Source organism: Lonchura striata, chromosome 12 (assembly GCF_046129695.1).
Source record: "Lonchura striata isolate bLonStr1 chromosome 12, bLonStr1.mat, whole genome shotgun sequence".
In the NCBI taxonomy this organism is placed as follows: Eukaryota; Metazoa; Chordata; class Aves; order Passeriformes; family Estrildidae; genus Lonchura; species Lonchura striata.
In genome coordinates, this window is record NC_134614.1 from 17,800,076 (window position 1) to 17,816,325 (window position 16,250).

The following is a 16,250-nucleotide window of genomic DNA, read 5'->3' on the forward strand; positions in this document are numbered from 1 at the left end:
AGGGTTTCCTTGGGCTCAGCCTTGAAAAGATCAACAGAACCTGCAAAGGTTTTGGGCAGTTTTCCAAACCTTGCTTTTGGTGCCATCAGGGAGCACTTTAGCCATTACTGGCCCTCACAGGACTTGGTTTTGCTCCCTGAGTCCCAGCTTCTTTGCTTTTCTGTTGCTAATGGAGATATTTTTGGAATTTATGATTACAGAGTGAAGGTGATCCCTGAACGCCACAGGAGGAGGGAAATGCTGGGCTAGAAAGAAGGGAAAACCATGGGTTTTTTTAAAAGGACACACTTTTCAAGTCAACTTCATGCTTTCTTTTTTCCTCCCTAAGTCACACTGACTTTGAGAGTGAGCAGCCCAAGCCTGCCCACTGCCTTTTGGAAAAAGCCCTGTGGATGGGCTTCCTGTCCTCTTGGAAGACCTGCCCACCCATTCTCCACACTCCCATTATGTTTCTCCTCCTCGCTGGAGCTGCAATTTTCTGCCTGTGAAGGCATCTGTCACATCAGGCACCACTCCCCACGTCCCTCCTGTGCCACTGTGGAGGAGCCCAGCAGCCTCTGGGGAGGGAAGAGCAACTTGGTAACATGCACAAAGACTTCCTGAAAAGCCAGAGCAACAGCAGGACTGCCGGCAGAACTGATCACAATGAGAATCATGGCTGTTGACAGCCCAATGTGGCCTTAATCACATCTGTCAGACAATAGCTGACACCAAGGAAAATGAGCCCTCGATGACATTTATGCAGCACTTCATTAAGGGAGCCGGTGCAGCTCCACAATAAGAACGAGCAACAGCAGTGCTGTGCAGAAATACAGTCCAACACCACAGCCACAGGATGCTTCTGTGCCATCAACACATTGATTTTGGCAGCATCATTTAAAAGGGGCTGACCTTGCCTCACTCACAGGGGTGTGGGGCATGAGTTGGTGCTTTGCTCCCAGTGCCAGCCATATCAGATGGTACCTGTGTGTCTCAGCTGCCCCTCACAGCCATCTCCCTCCTGTGCTCCTGCATGCAGCAAGAATAAAATAAGTGTCTGGGCACAGGCTCTGGAGACATGGAAAAAGTGAAACAGTATTTTCAAATTAAACAAGATATATCTGCATCCTTCACCTCACAGACAGGAATGATGTGGCCAAGATCAAGTGGGACAACCAGGAGGGAAACCTGTTTCATTTTGTGTAGAGTAAAGCAGGATGTGATAAGTGAGGTGTCCGGCTCAGGAAGGGCACAGCCAAAGCTGCACTGCTTTAGTTTGTGCAGGGTCTGCAGCCCCTCACGCACCTCCAGCAGACAACCATGAGTGCTTTAGTCTCTTCCCCTTAGAAGGCAGCACTGGGCAGTGAGCTCAGACAATGATCCTGTGACCACATGAATGGCTCATGCTCAGAGTGCAAGGTTTAATCAGTCATAGGGATGTTTCTGGCTGATCATTCAGACAGCCTGATTACAACTAAGCACAAACGTTCTGAGATCTTTATTCACTGGGAAAATGCTGATTGTAAGAGGAATCCAGTACTGAACATGTCCATCACTGTTGCCAGCACACAGAACTTGGGTTGATGGAGCCTGTGCTTGGGAGGCTCTGATGCAAAGCCAGTGCAACATCCAGTGGCTTCATCTCTCCATATGACAGAGTGGAAAAGGCTCTATGCTGAGGGCAAAATGTGTTTTCCCAGGTAGACTGGGCAGGCTGCACATGCACGAGTCTATTTTGGGAGCCACGCCTGGAAGTGACCCAGCAAGCTGTGCAGCTGGGAGAAGGAAAACTATTTTATCTGCTCAAGGTGACAGCGAAGGATTTATTCCACTCGCTCAGGAGCAAAGCTTTGCTGTTCCAAAGCAAAGGCACTGAGAAAAGGCACTGAAGGCACTGAAAGCTCTGCATGGCTCTTACAGAGCCCACAGCAGGTTACAGGTCCAGGATGCAATGCAGAATCCTTGCAGAACACAAAGATGTCTCCAAGCTGAGTTTAACATTTATGCCAAGGCATCATGAGCAGGGCTATGCCCAGATTAGTCTTTCTAAGGTCTCAAAATGTCCCTCTCTATGGCTCTCTGTGGAGCCACAAGACCTCAGGAGGCATAGTGGGAACAAGCCAAAAGTGTTCCAGTCTGACCACAGTGAGATCAGGGGATAGCAATAACCATTTGTCTAAAAAAATTTCATCTAGAAAACATGACCTGGGAATAAAGTTTTAAAGAGCAGAGGTTGTTTAGTCTAGAGGAGAGAAAGCTGAAGGGGATATAGTAACAACCTTCAAAGGCAGAAAAAAATGCTTGCAAAGAGGAGGGAAACACATTACTCTCCAGGTCTGCTGACTCCTGCAACCAAAGTTTCAGACTGGAGAAGAAGAAAACCCTGCCTGTGTAATCACAGCAGAAGGTGACTCAGGCAGGCTCTGGCACTGGAGGGTTTCTCGGGCACCCAAAGGCAGTGGGTGCCCAGGCATACAAAGGGTGTCTTCAGATTCCTGGTCCCACACTGCCCTGGGTGGGGTGAAGGTGGCACCAACCCTTGTCTCCTGAGGTCATTTGCCATTCCAGAGCTACACCCATCCATGAGGCCCCATCTTCCCGAGCTGACAGTATTTATCTGCAGCTCGTTGCAGCTCCTGCTTAATGAAGTGTTTTATCTGGGAACACATCTAATAACCCAAGAGATCTGCAGTCTGGAAGAGCACACGAGGGAGACCCCACCATGCAGCCCTGACTTTCTCCCAACAAAGAAATGTGAGAATCTGTTTCCCAAGGCCATCCAAGGGAACAGGAGCCCTGTGGTGTGGGATGGTTGTTACCACATCACCAAGACCGTTCCGAGGGAGCAAACCCAGATATAACATGCTGACCCCACCAAAATTTACTTCTGCATGATGCTCTGAGACTGCTGGCTGCCCCAGAGGCTCATGCACTGGAAAGATGTCACTGCTGCCTCCAGCACGGTGCTTCGGCTGGTGGCCGGCCTGGAGCCAGACTGGTGCCAGCACTACAGCACACACAGACACAGCAGGTTTTTCTGCTGCTGCTCTCCACTGCATGGGGCTGCCAGGCTCAATATTTCACCCTGGAGCCATGGAAACACATGCTTTTCCAATGAGCACAAGGGAAAGCTGCAGCTCGGTTCTGGGTGCTTGATACAGAAGTGGAGCTAGCTGCAGCACCAAGAAAACCAAGCAGGTTTCTGGTTAACATTCAGATTCACTAAGAACACCCTGTACATCCCCTCTGAAGTCTGTCCCCACCCCTCCTGAGAACCATGTTTATCCCATAAACACTGCCAAGGGAATTAACATCCAAATAAGCAAAGCCACAGCACAAAGATACTCCTGGTGAACATCACCTCTACAACCTTGCCACAACAAAGCACTCGGAGGCGCTTCAGTCCCTCTGTGTGCTTTGCTAAACAGGGCTGCAAGTTGCATTATGAATTATTAAAGCACTCAGCAAATGACAGCAGAGAGGCCCTGGAGAGCGCGTGGGCTGGGTGTGAGGCTGGGAATGGAGCCCCCCATGAGGGGAAGCAGCTCCCAGCCCCCATTAAATCAAACTCCCCGTGAAGCTGTGCTAACACGGGGTGAGCCAGCATCGCACTGCAGGAGAGCACCAGCCAGGGAATGCAAAATATCCTGACATAGGATATTGCAAACAACTAGGGCTATGCTGACGCTTGCTTCTTGCCTTAACATCTATCACAGCAGACACACACATCTGTGCATCACAGCTCTCACCACAGAGCCCTACAGAGGTGCCTGGCAGCACCAAAACCCAGCACCCAGCCCCGACAGCCAGTGTTTAAATACAGCTATAGATGCACAGGAGGATACAGCACAGTGTCTCTTGTGTCCAGCCCCCGGTGCCAGAGCCTTCTCTCTCACACAGCATCAGGCATACTTACCACCCCTCAAACAGGGTTTATTTCAAGGTCAATCTGTAGAACTAAAAAGAAATTTAAGAAGAAACAGCCTGCACAGAACTTTGTTTATAGCTCAGCCCCATCTCACTTCTGAGCGGCCTCAGGGAATGCAGAAATAAAGCAGAACCTTCATGTAACTGGAAATCATGGAAAATAAACTATCTGGGGAAGACACAGCCCCTACCAAGTGGATCACAGTACCACCAGCCTCCCATGGTATGTCCCCGTGTGTGAGACATGGATATCATTGGGTATTTCACACCCAATCAGTCCTTTTCAGTTTGGTGGAAGAAGTCTCTTGCTGCTTGGAAAAGAGTTGGAGTTTAACACAGAAGCCCCCCTATAGCTCCTTTATCAGCACCCCAATCTCCTGCATCCTCCCCAGCTGATGGAGCCAGCATCATCCCCAAGCCATGTTGAGGATGATGCCTCCTCCAATAATATCTTCCAGAAGTCAGTTTTGGTTGTCCCTCTGGTTTGCATTACTCCACCTGCTCTGCACTGTCCACGTGTGACACTGAAGGGGTGAAGACATGCAAGAGGCTGACCCCCACAGTAGGCACACCAAACCTCCCATTGTTGAGTTGCAAAAGGTGAGTGAGGGGGAGAAGAAATGTTCCTGACAGTTTTACAGTGGTTTGGCATTGGGCCTTTGAGGTGAAAACCTTTATCTTCACATTGGTTTTGAAATGATCTGTTTTGGATTAGGAAATGCTATACCTGTGCCTCAAAACTGCAAGAATTCCCCCAAGGAATCTGATCTTCCAACTTGGAAGCAGTTTTGTGCTGGCTGTGTCTGGGAGAAAGAGAGTGATAAAAACATGGTGAAGAGCTGGGAGCCTCCATTTTTCATAGAAAATTTTGGGAACAGCCAATGTGTCACTTTCTGGATTGCATAGCTCAGCTGGAGCGCTTGGGGCAGCTGCCCTCTCCAGCCCAGGGAGGGGAGAGGAGCACAGGGGGAAGGAGACTAGCATCCAGACCCCTCACTGCCATCCCTGAGGGTGTTCAGGAGCTGCTCCTAAGCCCCCAGTGAAGGAGAGGCTGGGTTAATTAATGTCTCTCCAGAAAATACAGCCCTGGCCCTTAGTCAGGGCTTGTTCGTACTCTCACCTGCCCTGCAGCTTTTAGCTCCTCTGCAGGCAGAGAAAGAAAAGGGACTGGAGACAGATGATGCTGCCAGGTCACTCTGCAGCTCAGATATGTAGGGATCAGCCCTGTTCTCTCCTCTTTCTGGTTATGTCACAGTTGTCTAGTCTGGAAAAACAAACTATTTGGGGCCTTTGGGCATCACACAACACATGATGACAAGCACAGTGTGTGCCATACCAATGAAATCACATCTCACCCTGTAATAGCACCAGTTTAACATATATTTAAATTGGATTTATTCCTGTGAGAGATGTTCCCCTCACCCAAACTCATTTTCTCAAGGAATCCTTAAAATCTGTTTCTCCTTTTGCAAACAGCACACAAAGGGACTGTTCCCAGAGAACAACATTTAGCCTGCAGGTACTTTCTTAAGTGGGCTATTTGACCAGCTGATCTTTTGTGGAAATAACTGCTTGGAATCAGCAGAGTTCAGCTCCTGATTTCTAATTCCACTGGAGGCACGTGCAGTGACTGCAAAACCTTTCTGGAGGAAAACACAAACACAGGGAGCAGGGCTGATGGGCCAAGTGTCTTTTGGGAAGTGATTAACCTCTGGTAGGATCAGGCTTCTCATCATGAGAAAACCTTCCTGGACAAATTCCATCTTAGCATTGTCCAGGCTGCTTAATGCAGGGAGCTACAAGGCAAACACTGCTACAGGATCCACAGGTTTTTTTCTTGTTATTGCCATTAAAAAAACCCAACAATCCAAAACCCCCAAAAACAGACAATGGAAGTATGACATAAAAGATAATGGAAAATCAGCAAAAATGAGCTCTCTCTCAGAAAACAAGCTGAGAAATACTGTTTCCTTTTTGCTTCTCCATCTAATGGCCGTGTAGTGCAGGAGGATACAGTCTCTAAGAAGCCGTAGCAGATTGGAGCCTGTTGTAGCTGATGGCAGAATGGGGATTTTCTAACAGAAACATGGAATGCAAGGAGAGATGCCCTCCACCAGCAGGAGACACTGCCCTTTGCCACTGGATGTGCTTAAATCCCATCAGCATTTATGGCAATTACACAAGCACAAACCAGAGGACAGCAGAGCCACTCCCACCTAATTCCACCCCCAACACAGAGCACAAGCAGGGTCGCAGCCACCTCTGCCACTCACACGTCTGCTGCTGCAGGACTGCCCACGGTGACAGCAGAGCACAACGCAGCACTGCAAGGGCACGTGCCCAGGATTAACATCATGTCTCACCTCTTTACTAACCCATGGGGAATTGGCTTTGAAGTGATTAAATAGAGCCTTCTGGTAAGGTAGAAACCTGGGGTCTTGCAGGAGATTGGGGTCATGTAGATCTTGACCCACACAATGGCTGACCCTGAAATATTACAGGGAACAACATCTGCTCACGGCAGGCAGCCTTCCGGCCAAAGGACAGGGATTATGCTGCACAGCCCTGAGTTATCTGCATTACTGACTGTCTCTGGCTAATTAGCAGTTAGGTCTTAGTAGAAACATCACAGCAAAATCCACTGCCAGGGAGGTACCAGCTTTTAGCATGTGCTCTCCAGGTCAGGGACTGTTTGCCCTTCAGCTCCCTATAAAAAATTGACTGTTTTCAGCGATGCCATAAAACCTTAGATGGATGCGGTGTTAATTATTTCAAAGTGAAAGGTGGAGCAACTGTGCAGCATTGGTAGCTCCAAGGGACTTTGTATGTGGATGCCTGGGAGGTTCTGGCAAAGCAGAGCTGGAGGATGCAGGGTGGAGGACACGGGGTGAGCCAGAACCCCAGGCTGTGGCTGGGGGAGCTCTGGGGGGAGTTTGATCAGCCACAGCAGGGAGTGCAGGGATGGGAAAAGCCAGGCAGTGGGGTGCTGTGCCCTGACATCACTTGACCAAAAACCTGCTCTCTCACAGACCTCATCCAGGTCACCAAACCTCCCTGTCCTCAAAACACTGCCAATTAAATGGGATGATAATTGTGTCCTCCATAATTGCAGACATAGCCCTGGGGGAGCTGCTTGTTGCTGCCGCAGTGCCCCTAGCTCAGCTGAGCCAGCTCCCAGAGCAAGGAAAATTATTAGAACCTAACACATTAATAAAAATATTATCACCTCACTCTGCAGAGGAACGATGAACACTCACTGCAAGCCTCATTACACTGAGCATCTGCTCCAGAAAGCTGAACACAGCGAGCCATCAAGGCAGTCACTGCCCCTGAGGAAACTCAAACTCTGGCTCTGTATGGTGGACAGATGCATTTGGGAGGTCTCCCTGCCAGCATTTTAAAAAAGGGTTTCTAAAATGAAAGGCAGAATGATTTTCACTTTGATATGTAGGCCTTGCCATATTTTCTGTGTCTTGACCTATATCCCCAATAATATGTTACACTTCAGCTCCAAAGCATGCAACAACCTCTCCAGTGCTCAGGGATTGCTCATCCAAGCTTGGTGTTGCTCAAGATTCTTTGTACTGATGGGGTTTACACAACACAAGTTTTCAGGAACACAAGAGGCTTTGGAAATGTGGAGCTTTGCTTAGGGAAACCCTGTTTTGGAGAGCAATTCCCAATTCCCTCACTATTACACATCTATTTTTCCTCTGTGTATATCTGAGACTGTTTAAGCAAAACCCTTCCCAGCTCATTAGCTTCTCCTCTCCCTCCCCTCTTTTTCCATTTGCTGGATAGGGAGATCCTGGCTGGAACAGAGATAATTTCACATCTTGGCATGGGGCTGGCAGCTTCCCTAAACAAACACACCAAACCCCAGAAGAGGAGGCATGGGCATAGCAGTGCAAACCTGTCCATCCAGGCAGGGCAGAGCCCAGAACTGGGATTCAGGGGGGCTCAGCTCTCTGTGGGCTCAGCAATCCTCACCACCCATTGCCAGGAACCTGTGGGGGATCCTCAGGACCAGGCACAAACACCCCACAGGACACTCCCTGCCAGCAATAAGGCAGAAAGGCTCCATTTTGCAGGGGTTCAGATGCAGGACCTGCCCAAATCCAAGCATTGATTGGCTGGAACAGAGAAAAGCCAGGGGGAGACGCAAAGAAAAAGCAAGGCAGCTTCTCTGGTGAGCAAACCAGGCTCAGCATTCTCTTTTCTGAGTAGTTTTGTGCTGAGGGACGTGGGAGCTGTGGTGGGCGAGCGAAGCAGAGCAGGCTGCAGGAAGGACAGAGCCTGCCCAGCGCCAGCTGCAGACCAGAGCCGCACACAGACACGTCCGTGCACACACCCACCCACCCCTGCAGCCACCAATGAAACCCAAACATGTTTAGGGTGAGAGGACTGAGAAATATGACCCTGGGATGTGCTCGTGAGAAACAAGCTCAGCCTGATGGGGCAAGCATCTTGCCTGGCTTTTCCCTGCAGTTTCTACCAAGAGGCTGGGGAAGAGGAATTAAAGAGCTGTGCAGAGAGGGGGAGGAACTTCTTTTAACTAGTCACATGCTTGAGGACTGCATAACATTCAAAAGGGGTTAACTGGGCCTATTTCAAGGCATTAAAAATATTTTTAGCCTGCAAGGGCAGCTGACAGCAGTCCTTCAAGTACTGAAAACTGGAATCTGCCTCTGTGTTAGCAGTTGGCCTTGCTTTTCCCTCTCTCTTCACAAAAGGGAGGATTAAAGACTTTGAAAACATTTGTTTTAAGCTGCACAGAAAGGCCAGCCATCTATAAAGCTCTGCATTTGGTAAACAAGCAAGCAAATGGAAAGGAACTGTCAGGCTTGTCGGGACCAGGCAGACAAGCCTGTGTCACTGAGAAGTGATCCCCAAGCTTGGTTACCCTCGTAGTGGGAAGACACCAGAACACAAGGGATTCAACTGCATGGAGGGTGTGTTGGGCTGGTCTCAGGGTGGCAGGAGCAGGGGTGACATACCTGTAGCATTGGAGAGTGCCAGGGACTCCATGGAGCCCCGGGGAGTCTGCTCGGTGGGCGTCAGGTCCTCTGTGAACTTGAGGGCATTGATGGGGTGACGGGTGCGGCACTGCGACGCTGGCATCCCACCCTCCTCTTCCTCTTCATACTTGGGGACTTTGACACTTCCTCGTGTCTCTGGGAAGCTCTGGTTGGACATGTCACTGTAGCTCTCCTGCGAGCGCAGCCTCCCTGAGTAGTAGTCCTCTCTGCAGTCCTGGATAAAGCTGCCACCGTGGCTCTTCATGGCCAATGAGGAGCTCCTCTTTTGGTTGCTGAAGTGTTTCGCCCATAAATCCGACTGCGAGCCTGGGACCTGGGTGGGGTTATAGGAGGTTCTTATGTTGCACTGGCTGAGAAGCTGCAAGGGGGTTTGAGACTGGCTTTGCTCCATTTTGCCCCCATAGTGATAGAGCTCATCCCGGCTCCTCCACAAGTGGTCCCTGTTGAGGCTCGGTGTCTGGCTGGCCAGGCTCAGCAGATCCATCTGCAGGGACAGCGGGTCCACGTCGGTGGAGAGGCGGTTGGAGGTGACCTGCAGCTGGTTGCAGGGGCTGCGTGCCCCCTCCTCGCCCTTCCCCTTGTTCTTGCCGATCTTGGCACTGCGGCGCGATTCCTTGGCTCGCGCGCTCTGGAAAGCCGAGTCGGAGGAGTCGGAGCCGTTGGGGTCGTCGCCGATGCTGCAGGCCCTGGAGCAGAAGATCTGGCCCTGCTTGGGCAGGAAGGGCCGTCCCAGCAGCGACTTCTTGCACTGGGCGCAGCAGAAGCAGGTCTCGGTGGCGTGCCAGTGCTGGCCGTCGTACGTCATCTGGCCCTGGTCAATGCCTTGAGGGAGAAGATCAGTGTCAGGGTCATCTAGCACTGCACTTAACACCTGCATCAAGGCCAGGCTGCATGGGCTCTTGAGCAATCTGGTCTAGTGGAAAGTGTCCCTGCTGATGGTGGGTGATTGGAATGAGATGACCTCTAAGGTTCCTTCCAACCCAAACTATCCTATGACTCTATGATCCCCCATGGGTGACATGCACTCAGCCTCGCTCTTGAAAGCCCTTTTTCAGTTTCTCTGATACATGAAGTTAATCTCATTTTTAATTCTTCCCAATTCTAATTCCAGGCCTTTGCTTGGGAGTTACTCAATGTTGGAAAAGGCAGCAGACCCATGCCTCAAGCTATTTTGTATTAAATGGGGATATTTCCGATCATAAAGCAAAGGAATGCAAGAAGTTCTCCATAAAGTCCTTGAAGTAAAAGCAATATGATGCTTATTAAAAAAAAAAAAAAAAAGCCTCCAGCTAAACCATAATGAGGAATTTGTGCTGCCTTGGTTAAGCATGCAACAGAGCAGATGACAACCCTGTCCCTTGCTGCTACTGTGGTCCCATCGTAACTTTATTTTGGCTTCAAAAGAGCTGGCCCTAGGGGCTGAGCACACACCCATGCCTTGCACCCAGCCACATTTCCTGGGTTGCTGCACCAGGCCCCCCTTGGGTTCAATAAAGGAATTGACACAGACAGTCTGTCTCCCTCCAGCCAAACCCCAGGGAGCAACATCTGCACAGTGCTCTCAGTCAGAGCTGTGAACAAAGCTCCTGAGGTTTCAATTATAACATTTGCACACTTGTTTAAGCTGCTGTTACTGGCCAAAGCCCTTGCTGCCCCCGTTCCCTGAGAAAGTGCCATGCACAGTGTGGGCTGGCTGGCACGGTGGGTGTACACCACATGTGCACAGCACGTGCCTGCTCACCCGCTGTGGGGCCAAGTGCTGCCAGGTAACTTATAAATGAACACTATGTTAATGGTCTGTTTTATTTCAAGCTAAATTAGGTTTAATATAATCGGTTTTTTCCTCCCCTTATAGTGAGCAAAATGCTTTTATCCAGCATGCTACACTTGTGGGCAAAAGAGAGACAAGACGGTGGGTGGGATTTTATCAGCTCATTTTCCATTGCCCAAAGCCATCTTGCAGAGGAAGGAGTGCAGCCTCTTCACTCCATCCTCACCTACCCAACCCAAGCCCTACAAGGCTTCATCACATGCTTACCTCTGAGTTATGTAGCTTGTCAGCACAGTGCCCTGTTCACTACTGTGAGCAACTTGCAGCAAAATGGTTGCAGTCCCTCCTTTGCTAGAAATGTGCAAATATGCACCAAGCCAGACATTTTGCCCTGAAAACCTGAGAGTCAGCAGGCCAGCTGGAGCGAAGGACAGCAGATGGGGAAAGCACAAGAGAAGGGACCATGCAAGAAACATTATCAGCTGCTTCTTCACCTTTCTGCAGCTGAGATTTTGGGAAGGATGTGCTGCAGGTCACAGTAGATGCATCCTCCAAATGCTTCACTGAAAACCCTGTGTTTCCCCTCCCTGTGCCATCTGGCTGCTGCACAGGAGCAAAAGGTTTGTTTTATTCCCTCTTCAATATACCAAGTATTTGAACATGTAAGCTCACCTCCATGGACAAAGAAGGGCTGTCTGCATGCTCACTGTGCTCAGCCAAGTGGCAAAGGGGGCTGGGGAGAGCAGCAAGGGACTTCCCAGCCCACCCAGCTTAGGGACACTGAGGCCCCTGACTGAAGTGCATTTTAAATCACTGTTCTAGAAACATAAATTGACCCTGATGCATTATTTCTTTCTGTCTGAGAACATCTATCTGCAAGTTGATTGAAAAAGGCTCGGAAACAATAATGATGCCTAATGAACAAGCATCTTTTCTGACAGTAGCTCATCAAATCATGTGATCCTTTGCCAAGCTTGGATGGGAAAAATCCGAGTCAAAGAGCCAGGCTGTTTACAGGAAAATGGGATTTAAAGGGAAAAAAATGTGCCAGAGAAATTTTATTATGCCAGAGAAAGCTTTCCCTAGCTGCCACTGCTCCTGAAGTTGCCGTCTGATAATCTTCCCCTCTCTGACTCCAGAAAGGGATAAACAGCGGTGTAACCAAATAAATCACCATGTTATCTCCTTGGTGGGCCGGGGGAGATGCACAAGCACATTTGGTTGCCCCAGCCATGCAGAGTCCTGCCCGCAGCCCCACGGTGCTGTCAGGAGCTCTTGCCAGCAGCCAGCTCCCGGGGGGCCGCGCCCTCCCGCACGTACCGATGTGCTGGGCGCAGGTGTCGCAGTACTCGGCGTACAGGGACTCGAAGCAGCTGCAGCAGTAGGGCCTCCCGTCCTTCATGATGTAGCGCTGCCCCCCCAGAACCGTCTCGCACTCGAAGCAGCAGAAATGCTTCATGTGCCAGTGCCGCCCTTCGGCCTCAGTGCACTCGTCGGCAAAAATGATCTGCGGGAAGAAACACAAACGTGGGGCGGGGGGTCGGTCAGAAAAGAGACCGGGATGCAGACACCAACCTGTGTGTCTCCTGCCCTGCATGGCAGCTGTGCCCCTTTGCTGATGCAACCTCCAAATTTTACAGCTAACGCCCCCAGTCCTGCATGGGAAACTCCCATGGTTTGGTTTGTGGCTGGGGCACCCATAATTTCTTAGGAAAATCCATTAAAATGCAAATTCCTCAGAAGCATGTTAGTGGCCAGACTATAAAGTGTTAAGGCAGAGCTGCAGTAATGTGCTCGTAAGCTCACCCATCAAACAGAGAGGTCGATCAGGGTAATAAACACACTTATATACAACCTATCGATCTGGTGGACTTCTGGAGAACAGAGCAGCCACTTACCTGAACACATTTACTCATCTCTGAAACAGGGACCTGACCACAAAGGATGAGAAAAAACACAAGGAAAAGTGGCAGCTCACCAGAGAGGAGAAAAGATGGAACTAGCCTGGCTCCTCATCTTCCTGCTACCCCAGCCTGGGTGTCTATAGAAGTGACTGCAGTCATTATACCAGTGAGAAAACTGAGGCACAGAACGCTGTTAAGGACAAGTTGGAGAAGCAGCCACCTAAAATGTCTTCAGCAGATGCTTTCCTGCTGTGTCATCTTCTCATCCCCACCCCAACTCAACTCCCAAAACCAAGGGAGCCAGCAGCCCCAGATCTGCTCCCCGGTTCTCTATACTGGCACAGGGTACACCAAAAGCTTTTCCCTTGCAGATCCTCCTAGCCCTGAATTACTGTTTCTCACAATTAGTACTTGATGTTTTAGGGAAAGAAAAGCATGCTGAAGAATGAGCTGAATGAAAGAATTAAATGAGAATTTGCAGGGATAAAAAATACATGAAAAAAAATTACCCAGCCTAAGCCACAAAGAAATAGATCCAGTTAAATGGTTAGGGTTGTCTTTCACTGGTAACACTACAAATTTAATCACACACATACATCAATGCTCTTTATATCTGAAGTGCATATAGCCTTGGATATTTACTGTTACATGCTTACAAGGCTGGGACATGGTATTTTATAGCATATATGGTTTTCTATACTATGGTTTTCATAACTTTAAAAACCAGAGCAATTTCCTTCACAAGCCTTTTAAACAGAGATTGACACTTGAGAAGTGCTCAGAGGCGACTCTGTACGGTTTTCTATCTCAGTTTTGTATTCTATTTGTTCAGCTTCCTCTAGCTTGTTAATCGCCTCTCTCAAAGCCTATTTCAGCTCGGCGTGTACTCAGACATGACTGACTTGTAAGAAATACAGCACTCATCCCACCAGGGGCTTCTTCTGGGGAAATGGAGGAGAAGAGAGGATCACCACACCCAGCTGGGCTAAAAACACGAAGCCAGGGGCTGTGCTTCTACTGGAAACACTCATGGAAACCCCCCAGCTTCCTGTGTGTAAATGAGGTCCTAACTCATAACAGTCCTAGGCAGACTGCAACTACAGATATCTGAAACCTCAGGAAAAGTTTGCTCGAGCCTTTGGCAAAGCCAAGCCATCAGTTTGGTGTGTATGCCTCCAGGAAAAAGTCAGGGATGGAGGGGAAATGCCACCCAACCCTCCTGTGCCACCCCAGCAGGCAGCAGCTCATGGCAGAAGCTGTCTCTTACCTCATCGCAGGCGGCGCAGCGGGGCTTGAGGCACTCGGCGTGGTGCCTGCCACAGTAGATCTTCCCATCCTGGTAGAAGTAGATCAGGTCAACCAGCAGCTCATTGCAGACACTGCAGATGAAGCAGGGAGGGTGCCAGCACACGCCGTGCCCTGCTCGTGAGGCGAAGACAGCCATGTCCCCTCCATTGATCTGGCCGCCACACTGTCAGAAAAGCCAGGGATTAATGGAGGCGTGTGGGTGAGCCCACTGCCACCAACAGGATGCTCTCACAATCACTGCCCTGCACAATGCCAGGAGATGAATTGACAAGTCCATGTCAAATATCCTGAAAGGTGCCTGACAGACCCCAGCACTCACACCTGGCAGGGCCACAGGCAGATGCTTGTTTTGTGTCACTTTCCACTAGACCAGGTTCCTCAAAGCCTCATCTAATCTGGCCTGAACACTTCCAGGGATGAAGTAGCCACAACTTCCCTAGGTAACCTGTGCAAGTGCCTCAACACCCTCACAGGGAAGACTTTCTTTGTAATATCTAATCTAAACATGCCCTCTGCCAGTTTAAAGCCATTCCCTCTATCAATATATGCCCTTGTAAAAAATCTCTGTTCAGCTGTCATGTACTCCCTTTAGGTACTGAAAAGGTTTTTAAGGCACTCCAGAACCTTCTCTTCTCCAGGGTGAACAGCCCCAACTCTCTCAGCCTGTCTTCAGAGGAGACGTGTCCCACTTAACCTGGATGATGTAGGTACCTGTTCATCAGCCACTACCCACCTGCTCACAGATGGCTCCTGTCATGGTTACAGGGAATGGCCGAACATTGCCTCTCCCTAAATTTTCCCTCTTCCTCTGGTTGCTGAAGAGTTTGAGCTCCCTCTTCTCCTCCTCATCCAATGAGTTGCAATAACGAACCTAAAAAACACAAGAGATGCTCAGTGCCTGGGGTGTCCCTGGCTTGCCAACCAGTGAGGCCCTGCAAACCTCTGCCCTTGGCTGTGGAGAGGCTGGAGAAACAATAGGCTTCAGAAATCTGGGGTTTGATCAGAATTTCAAAAGGTTGAGATGAGAAAAAAGGGCAGGATGATTGTTGTTCTTTGGGTGCTTGATTTGTAGAAAAGTCTTAAAAGCTGGGTTCTCAGAGTCACACCCAGACCAGCAATTGGACTGATGGCTTTTCCTGCCTTCTCCATCAGCCTTCTGTGGCAGAGGTCTTAATAATATTACACTGGTATTTCTAGAGCACAGACCCTTTTCTCTGCACAAAAGACAGAGTTCCATTGACTTGTAAACTATTTTTCCACAGGATCAAGACTGCTCATTTGCAAAACCTCTGCATTGCAAGGTAATAAGGAAATAAGTAAAATAAAAGGATACAAACAATGAATGATGCAATTTCCCTGAAGCTTATAAAACTCTGAGGTTTTCCTGGCTATTTCCATCCTGCAGGCTTAGCTCTTGGCTGGTTGCATTTCAATGGGGAATACAACTGAAGAGCCAGGGAGGTCAAATGTAGCACCAGCACCCAATCCACCCCTCTGTTACTTGGGAGAGCAGGCTCATGGAGCTGAGCAGGGTTATTCACATGAGCAACCAGCACACCTTGCATGTTAAAGGGAGCAAAACTGAGCATAAAGGGAAACTGGATGTAAAACCTCCCAATCTGCAGAAAATATACACAGACCTGCAGGAAAACTTGCAGGAAAACAGGCTGCAGTAATGGCATTTGTGTGTATTTATTCTTATGTTTTCTGGCTGTCAGGCTGTGGGTTTCCAGCAGCTGCCAGGGAAGCAGGCAGGCAGGTTGGGACCCAAGGGTGTACAGGAAGAAGTCCCTTCTTTGTGCCTGGAGCTCCCCCCATGCTGACAGTGCTGTGCCTGTGGCACCCAGCCACACGCAGGCAAACTTGTTAAAATCTGACTGAGATCAAACAAGTTACCTGCATGTATTTCCCAGAGCGGCTTCTTCAGAAATAACATGAAAATATTTTTTTTTTTGTTTACACAGGGAAATTTTGTGGGTTACCAGAAGCCAGTGTTCTCACTGGTGAGATCAGGATGTCAAAGACCAGACCCTTTTTGCTGCCTCACATCATTCCTGTGAGACGTAAGAAGGTTTATTTTGCACTGACTGGTTTTGACTCAACCTGCAGCCTCACAGGCTCTCCCAGCTCGTGAGGCTCAGCCCAGAAAGCCCCTCCTTAGCACACTTACTCCCACTCCAAGGTGAGTCGGAAGCAGCACCTGGGAAAAGGCTTTTGCAACTTTGGATCTGTCTCTAAATAATCCCAACAGCATTCCAAGTCACTTTTAACAGGGACTTGGCCTCCAAGGGCTGAGCAAATGCTTTTATTTCAGATAGCTGA

At 49.4% G+C, this 16,250-nt stretch overlaps 1 protein-coding gene across 3 annotated transcripts in view; it reads right to left on the minus strand.

Annotated features, from left to right (window-relative positions):
* Positions 1 to 16,250, minus strand: part of PRICKLE2 (prickle planar cell polarity protein 2) — a 103,371-nt gene that overhangs the window by 4,009 nt on the left and 83,112 nt on the right. For all 3 annotated transcript variants that reach the window (XM_021537258.1, XM_021537260.3, XM_021537259.3), the window contains 4 exons: positions 14,662 to 14,799; positions 13,888 to 14,091; positions 12,037 to 12,223; positions 8,904 to 9,767 (listed from right to left, as the gene is read on the minus strand). In XM_021537258.1, the coding sequence (XP_021392933.1) occupies positions 8,904 to 9,767; positions 12,037 to 12,223; positions 13,888 to 14,091; positions 14,662 to 14,799 (1,393 nt within the window). The remainder of the gene's footprint in view (positions 1 to 8,903; positions 9,768 to 12,036; positions 12,224 to 13,887; positions 14,092 to 14,661; positions 14,800 to 16,250) is intronic.